The sequence below is a fragment of the Jaculus jaculus genome, chromosome 10 (assembly GCF_020740685.1).
Source record: "Jaculus jaculus isolate mJacJac1 chromosome 10, mJacJac1.mat.Y.cur, whole genome shotgun sequence".
Lineage (NCBI taxonomy): Eukaryota > Metazoa > Chordata > Mammalia > Rodentia > Dipodidae > Jaculus > Jaculus jaculus.
This window is the reverse complement of record NC_059111.1, coordinates 112,154,648-112,168,480: the sequence shown is the minus strand read 5'-3', so window position 1 is coordinate 112,168,480 and position 13,833 is coordinate 112,154,648. Positions and strand designations below refer to the sequence as shown.

The 13,833-nt window shown below is 46.7% G+C and overlaps 1 protein-coding gene across 3 annotated transcripts in view; it reads right to left on the bottom strand.

Annotated features, from left to right (window-relative positions):
- Lmbr1 (limb development membrane protein 1) overlaps positions 1-13,833 on the bottom strand; it is a 141,271-nt gene that overhangs the window by 114,127 nt on the left and 13,311 nt on the right. For 2 of the 3 annotated variants that reach the window (XM_045160611.1, XM_045160612.1), the window contains 2 exons: positions 6,796-6,868; positions 3,194-3,233 (listed from right to left, as the gene is read on the bottom strand). In XM_045160611.1, coding sequence (XP_045016546.1) covers positions 3,194-3,233; positions 6,796-6,868 — 113 coding nt within the window. Of the gene's footprint in view, positions 1-3,193; positions 3,234-6,795; positions 6,869-13,833 lie in introns of those variants that run through there. The other variant, XM_045160613.1, reaches the window with a different exon arrangement.

The following is a 13,833-nucleotide window of genomic DNA, read 5'->3' as shown; positions in this document are numbered from 1 at the left end:
ACACGGTCTGTGGCTCACAGGAGCCATGATTCAGACCCCAGTCCTGGACTTTAAAGCACCAAGCTTTGGGCTTAACTTTAAACCTACAGGACAGGAATGTCCAGCGTAGAACTGCTTAGCTCATCCAACTTGCCAAGGCTACTTAAAACAATTTCAATTATCAAATATGGTTAAGAGGGACCCGTTTATATTAATCCTTTAGTTATGAATCAAAGCAGGCCTAGTTAAGTCATCTGTTAGTCAGAAACCCCCGCCCCCGAGGCTGAGTCTCACTGTAGCCCAGGCTGACCTACTCAGCCTGCAGTCCTAGGCTGGCCTTGAACTCAGTGATCCTTCTACCTCTGCCTCTCAAGTGCTGGGATTAAAAGTGGGTGCACTACCAGCACCTAGCTAAGTCATTTGTTAATAGAAACTATTCTTATACTGAAATGAAATTCATATAACCTAGAACATCATGTAGAGGTGAACAATGCCAAGGCATTGAGGCTGCTCTCAATGGTGTGCAGCTCACTATGCTTTCCTGGCCCAAGGCAACTTCTTCACAAATAAAATACATCCATGAAGCAGTCACCCTCTGCCCTCCCCTTAGCCCATGCAGCCATCAGTTTGCTTGGGAAGGGGTTGGCATTGAGTTTTTCTGCATAAACATAAGCTTAACTCTGCAATCCAGCTAGACCTGGAGGGGAGGGAACACGGAAACTATGAAACCCAGAGACGTCCAGTGAGAGCGCAGAGAGCAGGACGTGGGGAGCGGCGGGTGGGGAGTGCTCTCCCAAGCTGCGGAAGGCACGGGAGTGGTTTAGATGCACTTGGGCCTAAGGGGCAGAGCTGTCCACAGTCCACAGTGGAGGTCTTCTTGCTGCTCTGCCGTTCCTGTACCCAGAGCTCTCCATAACTTTGGCTTCCACAGTGCTCAAGCCATCTTTCACCTTCCCCAAGACTGCATGCTTGGCATCCAACTGCTCAGTCTTGGCAGTGCAGGTGAAAACCCAGGAACCACTTGTGTCTGGTTCAGCATGTGCCAGGGACAAGACGCCAGAGCTGTGTGCTTCAGGAGGAAGTTCAAATCCTTTCTTTACATGGTCTTGCCTCCAGTGCCGTCATGGTGTATGCAGTCACCACTGTGACACATGTGTCCTGGAATAACTCCATGAGAGCAGGAATCCTTATAGCCACACCTTTCTCTCCAGTGCTCAGTGCACAATAGTTTTCTGTGTCTGCAAACAGCTCAAAGGTGACTCAGCCCAAGGACTCACCAGTGAGTGATCAAGAACACGGAGTTGAGTGTGGCTGCAAGCAAGCAGCCATGGGGAGCCACAGCCTCTGCAAAGCCCAATCTGCTTCCAAAGGACTTCCCAACCCATGTACTCTCCATGGTGCAACAGAGTACAGCATGATCTTTCCTGTCAGCTTCTTTGCCTTGACAGTGTTTCCAACGTCTATCCACACTGCAGTACATGTTGGGACTTCATTTCCTTTATGACTAAAACCTATTCCTGTGTGTGGATATAATACATCTGTGTGCATAGTGTATGTACACACCTTTTCCTCTCTCCTCTCCTTTTCTCACCTTCTCTGCTACCCTCCTACCTGCTAGCCTGATCGTACTCCTGTAGAAACGTCAAGAAATCACGGGGCTGGGGAGCAGCACTGTGGTACAGTGGGTGCTTAGCATAAGCAAGGCCCTGGGCTTCATCCTGGCACCTCAACATGAACATAAACAGCCTGTCATCTCCACAGGGTTGGGGCAGAAAGGCAAGGGCTTGCCACAGAAGTATGTCCATCCCAGGAAGAACTAACGCATGCAGGACGTTTGGTGGTCATGCATGATGTGAAGGGGACCCTTTTTCTACAGGGCACATTGCTGTGACATCTGGTCAGTCTGGATGGGGGCTGAGTGGCACTGTACCAATGTGTGGCAGATACACAGGACAGAGCACAGCTCACAAGGACCAGAAGAAATTTATATTTTTTTCTTTATTAGTTATGACCATACTCAGCGTGTAAACAGCCATGTTGGTACCATCGTTAGCCTCCTCCCTGTCCTCCCTCCCTCTGAAGGGACCATTTAGAGAAAAAAAATTTTGCACTCTGCTTCCTGTAAGTTTGTGATTTATTTTAAATTTTATAGAGTTCGAAAGTCCTGGAACATGAATACCATCTAACCAAGGTATATCTGGGATTTCACAATTTAAGTGAGTAAAATCTAACTAAAAGGAATTTACTGCTTTCCATTCAGTTTAGTACCTCAAAGAAAAAAAAAATAAGGGTCATTTCTGTCTTCCCAAAACACATAAGGAACCTACAAGACAATCTGGACTGTTCCTTGCTCTTTTCAGGCAAACATGCCACTGACCATAAAGACACCTGCGTCTTGCTTGCTTCCCCACCCCCACCCCTGCCGCTGTTCTAGAGAGGGCCTTGTCACGCAGCCCAAACTGGCGTCAAACCCTAAATCCTCCTGCCTCAGCCTCCAGAAGGCTGAAGGTGCAAGCATCTGCCACTATGACAGGCGAGATTTTTCTTAAACAAATTTCTCAAACTTAAGCCCATTTCCTCATTAAATCTTCTGAAGACAAAACCTGTCATTTCTTTAAGTAAGCACTCTTTTTTGAGACAAGGTCTTCCATAGCCGAGGCTAGCCTCAAACTCTCTGTTATAGCCAAGCTGGCCTTGAACTCGGATGTTCCTGCCTTTGCCTCTGACGCACTGGCATTACAGGTATGTGCACCTCACACACCTTACATTAGCACATGTTGAAGAGAAGGCTAGTGCATGATCACCCCGTGTACACCCTGCATGAGCTCTTTCAAGCTAGGGTTAATGTTGGTACTTTAAGAACTGCTCCCCTATTTCTATCCAAAAATTGCAACTTCATTTTCAGAATCTTACTTCAAAATTAGAAACAGGAAGCTATAGAGATGTCTCATTGGTTAAGGTGCTTGCTTGCAAAGCCTAACAACCTGGGTTCAGTTCTCCAGATGCACAGCGTGGCACATGGATCTGGAGTTTGTTTGCAGTGGCTACAGGCTGTGGCGTACCCACTCCTTCCCTTTCTGCTTCCCTTCTTCCCTACTTTCCCCTCCCTCCTTCTCTCCTTCAATATCCTTCTCTCTCTCTCTCTGCTTGCAAAAAATAAAATAGTTTTTAAAAGAAATTAGAGACAGAAAAACTGAACGTTTAAAATACATACGAAATCCTGTTGACTATGGCGTCTTCATCTTCTTGTTCATCTGCAAAAGTTTAAGGTATTAAAATTATTTTACCTTCCAACAAAATTTATCAATAATTTAAAATATACCAAAAATATAAACATTAAGAAATCAATTGGTAGATGGAAAAGACTTTCAAAAAGCATTGTGTTTACTCCAACAAAGATCCAAATTTAGGGCTGAGAGATGGCGTAGAGGTTAAGGTGTTTGCCTGCAAAGCCAAAAGACCTCGGTTCGATACCCCAGGACCCACGTAAACCAGATGCAAAAGGTGACACAATGCATTTGGAGTTTGTTTGCAGTAGCTGGAGGCCCTGGAGTATCCATTCTCTCCCTCTCTCTTTCTCTCTCTCTCTCTCTCTCTCTCTCTGTGTGTGTGTGTGTGTGTGTGTGTGTGTCTGCCTCTTTCCCTTTCTCACTCTCTCAAACTAATTAATTAATTAAAATAAAAAGATCCAAATTAAACCTCCTATATCAGGTAAGATGGTATATGATTAGAGAATGGAGTATTTTGATTTTGTGAAAATCTCTGATTAACTAACACATGTAAAATAAAATTCCCAAAATACTTAGACTTCAAGAAAAAAAGGGGGGCTGGGGAGATGGCTCAGTGGTTAAAGGCCGGCCTGCCTGCCTGCCTGCTCAGTTTTAATTCCCCAGTAGTCACATAAAACCAGATGTCAACATGGCTCTCAAGCATCTGGAGTTCCTTTGCAGCAGCAAGAGGCCCTGGCAGGTCCATAATCACTCTCAAAGTCCTTCCTTCCCTCCCTCTCTCTCTCTCTCCTTACAAATAAATAATTTTTTTAAAAAAAAAAAAGGAATTAGGAAACCTACTTTTTGGTCAATGGCACATCCAGAAGCCACAGATTGTTACCAGGTTATTTTTAGTCTCTTAGTCCAGGGATGGGACATCTTCCAGCAAGTTGTTGGCCAGGGTGGTCCCTGATGCCCCCAAAACATTACAGGTCATTGTCAAGGCTCTTGATTTCCCACCAGGAATAGATGGTAAGACCCTATTGCTAAAGACTCTACACACTTGGACAGCAAGGTCACTAAGAATCCTGCTGGAGCTGAGCTGAAAACCTCCCCTGTATAAACCAGCTGAGAGAAATCACCAGTGGAGATTAACAAAAGTGGGCACTGCAAGCCTTAAATTTGGCCAGCCAGTACAAATGAGCCAACGGGTGCAACAGCGGCACGTCTGTTATGGGGGAAACCAGCTGCACTCTCGCTGGACTGGAAGTCTGCTCCACAGGAGGGAATACATGCCTGACACGGAAAACCTATGCTGGGGGAGTCAAGAGTCCCAGTAGTGCAGCGTCTGCTGGCGTCTGCCTAAATGCACACACTGCGCTCACCACGCTTCTCCTAATGTTCATACTCAGGTATTTATGCTACTCTCACTTTTGGGTAGAGAAGCTTCTCTTGTCAGATGAAGGTGACCTTGGGATGACTCTAAAGGTAACATAGTGCTCAGAAGAAGTGTCAGAGGAGTGCTAAGCACTGAAACATTTCTATCACACCTTTCAAGGCTCAGGGTCTATTGCAGAAGAGGTGGTAGAAAGAATGTAAGTACCAAAGGAAGGGTAGGACTCCTTACAATGTGCTCTTCCAGACTCAAAATGGCCTGAACATCCATGACCTCACAGTGCCTGACACTACCTACACAAGACCATCATAACAGGAGGAAAAGATGATGACATCTAAATAAAAGAGACTGAGAGGGTGAATGGTTCTGATGAAGAGTGGAGTTGCAAAGGGGAAAGTGGGGGGAAGGGATTACCATGGTTTATTGTCTTACTGTCTATAATTATGGACACTGCCAATAAAAAAATTTTTAAGAATTTTAAAAAAGATTCTCTTAGATAATCCTAAACTACCCTGGCTACCTTCACTTCAATAATTCACAAGTATTGTCCACCTTACAGTCAAAAACATTTCATAGGGCCAGAGAGATTGCTTAGTGGTTAATGCACTTGTCTGCAAAGCCTAAGGACCCAAGTTCAAGTCTCCAGATCCTTGTAAGCCAGATGCACACGTGATGCATACACAAGTTGGTGCATGTGTACACACCTAGAGTTAACTGGTGGCTGGAGGCCCTGGTGCACCAATTCTCCCCCTCCCCACCATAAAAAAAGAAATAAAAATAAAACATTTTGCATATATTTTTTAAGTAGCAGGCAGCATCCATTCTGATACCTCCTCTCTCCTGCTATCTCATCTTTCCCTGCCCCTCTTTGGTCTGTTAGCAGCCATTTCTTTTGTCTGCCCACATAAGTTTACGAGCCAGAGAGACTGATTCTGTGCAACCCTCCCGGCCCCTCCTGCTCTTCATCTACTAAAGTCCTCAAAGTTCTCCTCAGGCTGCTGGACTTCGGGGTCCCCACCGGTCTCAGTGTCAGTATGTTTTGTGTTTAAGCTATTGTACCCGGTGTCCATCCTGAATTACATCTGCCCCAAACAGTTTACAGCCAAAGGGACCACAGAGTACCAGTGTTAACTTTCATATTAACATCCACATCCAATGTCCACATCCAGTCAGCCACCAAGGGGCTGCATATCCACCACCAAGGGGCTCCGCCACCTCCCCTCAACTCCTGGATTGCCTTGAAAATCATCTAGGCTCCCCAGTTTTCCTGCCATCACCCCAGTTTCCCCCAAAAAACAACGCGTTTATGCTCTTTCACTCATGCCCTCTCTTGCCTGTGCCCATATATATGAAACCTGCCAACATATCTTTAAAATAGCTAAGACACAGCCTTCTATCAGCAGATTCTCAAACTGCACATGGGTTATGGCTCCCAAGCAGCACTTCATGCAATCACAGCCAGTGACAGACAGCACTCAAGTAACACCAGAGCAAGGGCTGTGTCCTTACATCCTATCAGAGAACCCTTAATACAAGGAGCCCTAAAGTACCACATGGCACCTACTGTCAGCCTCAGAGCACAAGGAGGAAATACTGTGATTTCAAGAAAATAGCTGATATGCAGCAGAAGGCAGTGAGGCAATTGCTAGAATGCACATAATGCTCTGACCTAAAAATCTGAGACTCAATCAACCTAGAGTTCATTAAAGAAAGAATAAAGCTACGGCAGCTCTCTGGCTAGGTAAGGGCAATAGGAAGTAATACAAGGGTACTGTGTAATTCAATACCCGTACAATGAATGGACACTCTAAATTCTGCATTGCTTTAGAGAAAGAAAAGGAACATCTAACAGGGAGAAGAGGTAAGGTGGAGGTGAGTGGAATATTTAGTCCGAGCCAACCTTAGGAACCAAATAGTCTCAGAAACTCTGGAACTTCCCAGGTACTAGACGGCCAGTACTATTCTTAGGGGGACATAAGAATTGTGATAAACAAGGACTCTGGTCTACGAGGGTGACCCTGAGATAGTCAGATTCCCTGCAGGTTATTTTTAGTTCCTCAGCCCCAGGCAACGGCTGGCTTCACTTAGCAGAGCATTCAACCCTAGGCGCGTCGATGCTCCTAGACCCAGAGCAGCACCCACACACGCGTCGATGCTCCTAGACCCAGAGCAGCACCCCACACGCGTCCCCACTGGGGCACTCCCACTTGCCTGACTTCCTCTTGTATCTTGTGATGATGAAGCAGGAGGCAACGTAGAGGACCGCGAAAAGAAGAAAGCATATCTGTAACGAAACAGATTAAACGCGTCATCTGCATGTTTGCCTATCGTTGCTGAAGCCAATAAAAGACACATCTTTGGTGTCTAGAGGAAATAAAGGATCTAAAGTATTAAAAAGTCTACTTTGGGATATTTCACTAATATAACATTGTGATAAAAATATTAAGTCATGTAAATTAGTCAGTTAGCTGCACTTAATACTATTAGACACAGGGGAGAGTCCATGGAGATTTTTTTCTTCTCATACCTTGATCAAGATCATGTGGGAGTATAAAGGGCCAGACTATCACCAACCTCTCTGGAAGATGGAGTCCCCGAGAAAACATTATCCCTGCTAAGTAATAACCCTTACTAAAAGCTTGAGTAACACCTCAAGAATGTGCTGGTACCATAAATAAGTAGATGAATAATACAGATCTTATTATACAAAACTATACTACAAAACTATACAAAACATCTTTTCATATACATAAAGAAACATCACAGATCAATGTGGAGAAAGCAGTCCAATAAATACATCTCAGTTGAATGATTTATTTTTATTTTTTACTTTTATAAGTGTGTGTGTGGATGCCTCTACCTCCCAAGTGCTGGGATTCCAGGTGTGTGCCACAACGCATGACCTAACTGAAATTCTGCATTCAGTGACCAGCACACCTCCTCAATCCTGTGGCCACCATCCTAGCCCTGAATAAACTACTATTCCAATCTCGACTTCCATGAGCCCACTGTTTCAGATTACACACACAAATGCGACTGTGCGCTACTTAGTCCTTCTGCAGCTGTCTTATGTCACTGACCGTGATATCCCAGTCTGATTCATACTGTCACAAACAATAAGGTTTCATCCTTAAGGCTGTGCAGTATCCCATCATATCCCACATTTCCTCACTCATCCGTCCACTGACAGACAAAGATTATCACGAACAGTGCAGCAATAAACCTGTGAGCTGACATACTAATTTGTTTCCTTTAGCTGTACACCCAGAAGTGGTGAACATTTGGTAGATCTGTTCATGATTTTTCAAGAAACCTCCACAGTTTTCCATAGTGGCCAAGCTAACATACATTCCTACCAACAGTAAGTAAGTATTCCCTTTCCTCCTCATCCTCACCAGCACTTTTCTCTCATCTTTGTGGGTAGAGACATTCTACTAGGCGTGAAGTGACAGCTCACTGGAGTCTTCATCTGCGTTTCTCTCAGCGAAGCACGCTGAGCACCTTCTCATACACTTGCTGTCCATTTTTATGTCTTCCTTTGAGAGTGTCTATCTGCCCATCTTTAACTGGTTATGTGTTTAAGTTTCACCTCCTTTCTATAAGAGATGAGAAACGACAGACCAGCAAAGAAGAGAGGCAGAGGAACAACAGGCCTCCTCAAAGACCAGATGCTAAAACCAGCCTGTGGACCATGTGGGGAAAGAGCCAAAGAATCTCAAAGACCCTCAAATCCAGCCCAGGTGACAGTAAGTTCCAGCAAACAACCTAGGCATGGATTCTGAAGATGAGCTGGCGGACAGTGAACTGAGAAAGCCCATGGACTCAGGTGGTGAACAATCCCTACAAGCAACACCATGTACCGAAGGACCCATTGAGAAGGGAAAGGAGGACCACCAGCACAGTGCCAAATTCTCCTGCAGTGAGCAGAGGAAGCCTGAGGGCCTGTCAAGAACAACTAGAGAGAGGGAGTGGGGCTACCGCCACCTCCCAAGTCCTCTGGAGCACAGAAGGGGGAGTGGGGAGGAGGCAAGAGACAATGGAGGCAACAGAGTCTGAGTGGGGCTCCACGAGCAAGGGAGGAAAAGAGAGCCCCTGGGCAGTGAGGCAGGAACTGTAAGTTTAACATCAGAGATCAGATGACAGCTAGAATTCATATTTATGACGGGCTGACAGAAACTCATTCAATAGTTATTTACTGCGGGGCTTACTACATCTAGGCACGCTTCTAAGACTGAGGGACACCCATGAGCAAAGGTGCCGCCCCAGTAGATCTCACTTCAGCAAGGAACAAACAATAAAGAATAAGTAACCGGACATTAAAGAACTAAACTGCCTTATGTCCAATGACGACGAATGCCACCAGCTTAGGGAACAGAAGGGCCAGCAGCTGTGGGGACACACCGCAGCAAGGTGTCATCTGAGGAAGGGCTGTGGGGCAAGAAGGATGAGGCACAAAGAGCTGCAGGAAGAGCAGGAGGTGTGGTCACAGACTGGCGAGAGTGCCCGGCTCGGTCCCAGGCGTACAGCTGACACACGGGGCTAACGTGACGGCTGGGTCCCAGTGAGACGAGCATCGCTGGGGCAAAACATCTGGCCAAACGCAGCTGATGGGAGGAAAGGGTTTACTGTGGCTTGTAGTCTTGAGGGCACGCTTCATGATGGCAGGAAAGCATGGCATGGGCAAGGGCCGGACGTCACTTCCCTGCCACAGCGGGCAGACAACAGTAGGGGCTAATAGCCCTCAAGGTCCATGACACGCCTCCTCTGGCAAGACTCCACTTCCCACGCTGGCACCAGCTGAGGACCAAAGGCCCCACATACATGAGTTTTCGGGGGCCATCTGACTGAAAGCACCGCAGGCAACCGTTACAGGCTGCTACCCAGGGGATTATGACTGTGACCCAGTATCGTCTAAGAACTCACCCAAGCTGCAACACCAAACAAAAACTGGAGGGCACAAGAGCAGAAGCGGAGACTGGAAAGAATCCTATCTGGAGAGTGGGGTGTGAAGACATGATCGACCCAGATGTGGGTTTTGAAAGCAGAGCCGCTATAACTTGTAAAAATAAACACGAAGTTCTTGATCTGAGAAACTAAAAAAAGAAAAAAGAGCCAGGCATGGTGGTGGCACAAGCCATTACTTCCAGCATGTGGAAGGCAGAGGCAGGAGGATCACTGTGAGTTCGAGGACAGCCTGGGACTACAGAGTGAATTCCAGGCAGCCTGAGCTAGAGTGAGAACCTATCTCAAAATAAACAAACAACAACAACAAAAACTGAGTTACCATTTCCTTAGTCAAGAAAGATTATACAAGGAATGGTTTGGAGGAGAAGTGAAGCACTGGTCGACTTGAAATACATAGTACGCACTCAGGAGGAAGGGCTAAGTGCACGGTGCTATCCTTAGGGGAAAGGACGAGGCTACAAGTTGAAGAATAAAGACAGTGAGACCTAGGAGCCAATTCACTGGTTAAGGGTGCTTGCAAAGCCGGGCGTGGTGGCACATGCCTTTAATCCCAGCACTCGGGAGGCAGAGGCAGGAGAATCGCTATGAGTTTGAAGCCACCCTGAGACTACATAATGAGTTCCAGGTCAACTTGAGCTGGAGTGAGACCCTACCTCAGAAAAAAAAAAAAGAGAGAGAGAGAGAGAGAGAGAGAGAGAGAGAGAGAAAAGAAAAGGTGCTTCCAAAGCCAACCAGCCCAGGTTCAATGCCCCAGCTACCATGTGAACCCAGATGGGCATTCATTTGTAACAACAGGAGTCCATGGCAAGTTCATACACACACACACACACACACACACAGACATGCAAAAAAATAAATACTTTTAAAAAGAATAAAGAGGGCTGGAGAGATAGCTCAGAGGCTTAGGCACTTTCTTACAAAGCCTAAAGGCCCAACTTGGATTCTCTAGTACCCACATAAGCCAGATTTACAAGGTGGCACATGTATCTGTAGTTTTTATTTTATTTTATTTTTTGCAATAGCAGGAAGCCCCAGTGCATGCACATGCTCTTTCTCACTCTTTCTCTTTCATTCTTTCTCTCCTTGCAAATAAATTTTAATTTTTTTTGGAAAAGCAGCAGGGTGTGGGGGCACATGCCTTTAATCCCAGCACTCGGGAGGCAGAGGTAGGAGGATCCCTGTGAGTTTGAGGCCACCCTGAGACTCCATAGTGAATTCCAGGTCAGCCTGGGCTAGAAATGAGACCCTACTTCGAAAAACCAAAAACAAAAACAAAAAAAACAGAGTAAGGACTTTGAAAAACCAAAAATAAATAACTAGATAAATAATTGCCAGCAGATGTCACACAAGGTCTGAGACCAGGGGTGAGAAGAGCCAAACCAAAGGTCTGTGGGCAGAGCCGGGGCTCACAGAGGCCACCCAAGAGGGAGCAGTGAGCAAAGGCGCAGACCCCAGGAGCCTGGGCAGCTCCAGAGCCACGTGAAGGAAAAGGGAATTATCAACAGTGCCACATACGACTGACAGGCCAAGCAAGATGAGAACAGCGTGTTGACAACTGGGTTTGGCACCACAGGAGTCACAGCAACCTTGACAAACTTTTTCTCAAGTGAAGACAAAAGCCTGACAGAAGTGCGCTCAGGAAGAATTGGAGAAAGAAAGGCAAGCAGAGTTCTTTCCGCGGGTTGTCAGAGGGGCAAGAAAAGGAGAATGCGAGGCAAGAAGTCTTTTTAAAAGACGAGAACGTTCACAGAGGTAGGATGAATAATCCAACAGACAAAACTGGCAGAGAGAATGGAGTACTGCTGAGGAACTGGAAAGCTGGGGGAGTGACGGAAAATTCATCCGGCAGGTGGGAGAGGACGGTGGGCTCCACTCATCTGCACCTCCAATTCTTGCTCCCCCATTCCTGCCTCGGTCTCATCCTGCACCCGGATGCCTGCATGTCCTGTCTCCTCTCGTCTCACAGCTCCCCAGCGGCCAGCGCTGCCCGCCGCCCTTGTCATCGCTGCGGTTCAGCCAATGTCCACTCCTCACGGCGGTGTCCCCAATCTTGGGGAGGGTGCGGAACGCTGAGCTCAGTGGCAGGTGGCTGTGTGGTAGACACGTACTGATTGGGGCCTTTTCTCCTCTTTCCTAAGAGCAACAGGAGCAATTTACCAAATCAGAATTCTATCTGGAGAGTGGGTTAAGTAAGTGGAGAATAACAGAAGTAGAGAAGTATAACAGGAACAAAGGAGCAAATGGCCTTCAAGGTTCCAGATAAGCCCAGCTACAGCTCTCAGCAACATCTGCAGCCCAACAAAACCATAAAACCCACCACGTGACCCTGAGACGCACGGTCCCAGGACACTCCTGCCTGATGACACTAACCCACAGCCCAGTCACTTTCAGTCCCACCACGACCCCTTTCTCCCACAAAGTGCTTCAAAATAACAGCCTGTCTTTCAGCACGCTGCTTCCTTGTCATCATTCGCTCATTCTTCCAACCACTAATCTGACTTCACACCAGGCAACTCAAAGGACCCTGGTAATGGAACCGATGACCTCACAGCCAAATTATACTTCCCAGCTCACCTTGACCTCTGCACACAGCCTCTGTCAGTGATGCTCCGCCCTCCACGAGGGTTCCGCCTTGCCTTTCCCTGGTTTCCCTGTTCCTGTAACCACCTCTCTCCTGACTCAGGCGAAGCATCAGCTGCATCATCAAACCCCGCCTGAATCTCTGATGACAGTCGAGAAGCACTGTCTTAGGATAACAAAAAATAAAGTGACTGTCATGAAACCTAAGATGGGGGAAAGTGAAGCCAAGGGCAGGGCAAAAGGAGAGGGCTGTCAGTCAAATGAGCTTAAGACAGAAAAGCAGCTGCTGCAAAAGCACCTGACCAAGGAAGACAAGAGAAGTTCTAACCAAGGATGACTGGAGGACAGAAGTTCTGACCAGGGGTGACTGGAGGACAGAAGTTCTGACCAGGGGTGACGGGAGGACAGAAGTTCTGACCAGGGAATGTGGGGAGCATGCATCTGTAACCCCAGCACTGGTGAGAGGAGACCAGTGGACCCCGTGGCTTGCTTTCTGGCTATCTTGTCTAGCCCTACTGGGTGAGCTCTGGGCTCAGTGAGGAACCCTGGAAGCAACCCCTCACCCTGTTCTATAAAGTAATCTCAGTGAACTCACTGGTTCACCAACACTGGTATCAGTGTAATCATGCTCTGGTCTGCCATCTGTACCCTAGCTGGGGTGAACAGATGTGTGTTCACATCTCCTCAGGGAAAAAGTTTCACGTGACATTTAGCTATACCACTCCTGGGTATACACTCAAAGGAAATGAAGTTGGCATATAAGACACCTGCAAATCCATGTTTACTACAGTATCATTCTTGATAGCCAGGATATGGGATATGCCCAGCAGTAAATCAATGAATTTTTTAAATATGGCAAAATTCCAGCAAGTTATTTTAGAGACACCAGCAAATCAGTTCTGAAGTCTGTATGGAAAGACGAAACACTCACAATAGTCAGCACAGTGCTGAAGAAAAGAGCAGAGGTCTGACACCACCCAGACTCCAGACAGCTCATAAGCTGAAGTAACGAGGCGGGTGGTAGTAGTGAGGTGACAGACAAATACTGATTAGTGAAACACAACAAAACAAGAAAGCCAGAAATATGCCCACATAAATACAGCTTAGGTGATCTTTCACAAGTACAAAGGCAATACAATGGGGAGAAAACTGTTGTTGTTGTTGTTTTTGTTTTTCAAGGTAGGGCCTTGTTCTAGCCTAGGCTGACCTTAAATTAGTCTCAGGCTGACCTTGCACTCACAGCAATCCTCCTACCTTGGCCTCTCAAGTGCTGGGATTCAAGTTGTATGCCACCATGCCCTGCAAAATCCCTTTTCTTAGAAGTTGTGGTGGTTTGATTCAGGTGGCCCCATAAATTTAGGTGTTCTGAATGCTAGGTTCCCAGATGATGGAGATTTGGTAATTAACACCTCCTGGAGGCAGTGTATTGTTGGGGGCAGGCTTATGGGTGTTATAGCCAGTGTCCCCTTGCCAGTGTTTGGTACATTCTCCTGTTGCTATCGTCTACCTTATATTGGCCAGGGGGTGATGTTCACCCTCTGCTCATGCCATTGTTTTCCCTTGCCATTATGGAGCTTCCCCTCAAGCCTGTAAGCCAAAATAAACCACTTTTTCCCACAAGCTGCTCTTGGTTGGGTGATTTATGGCAGCAATGTGGACCTGACCACAACAGAAGTGATGTTGGAACAACTGGACATCCATGCA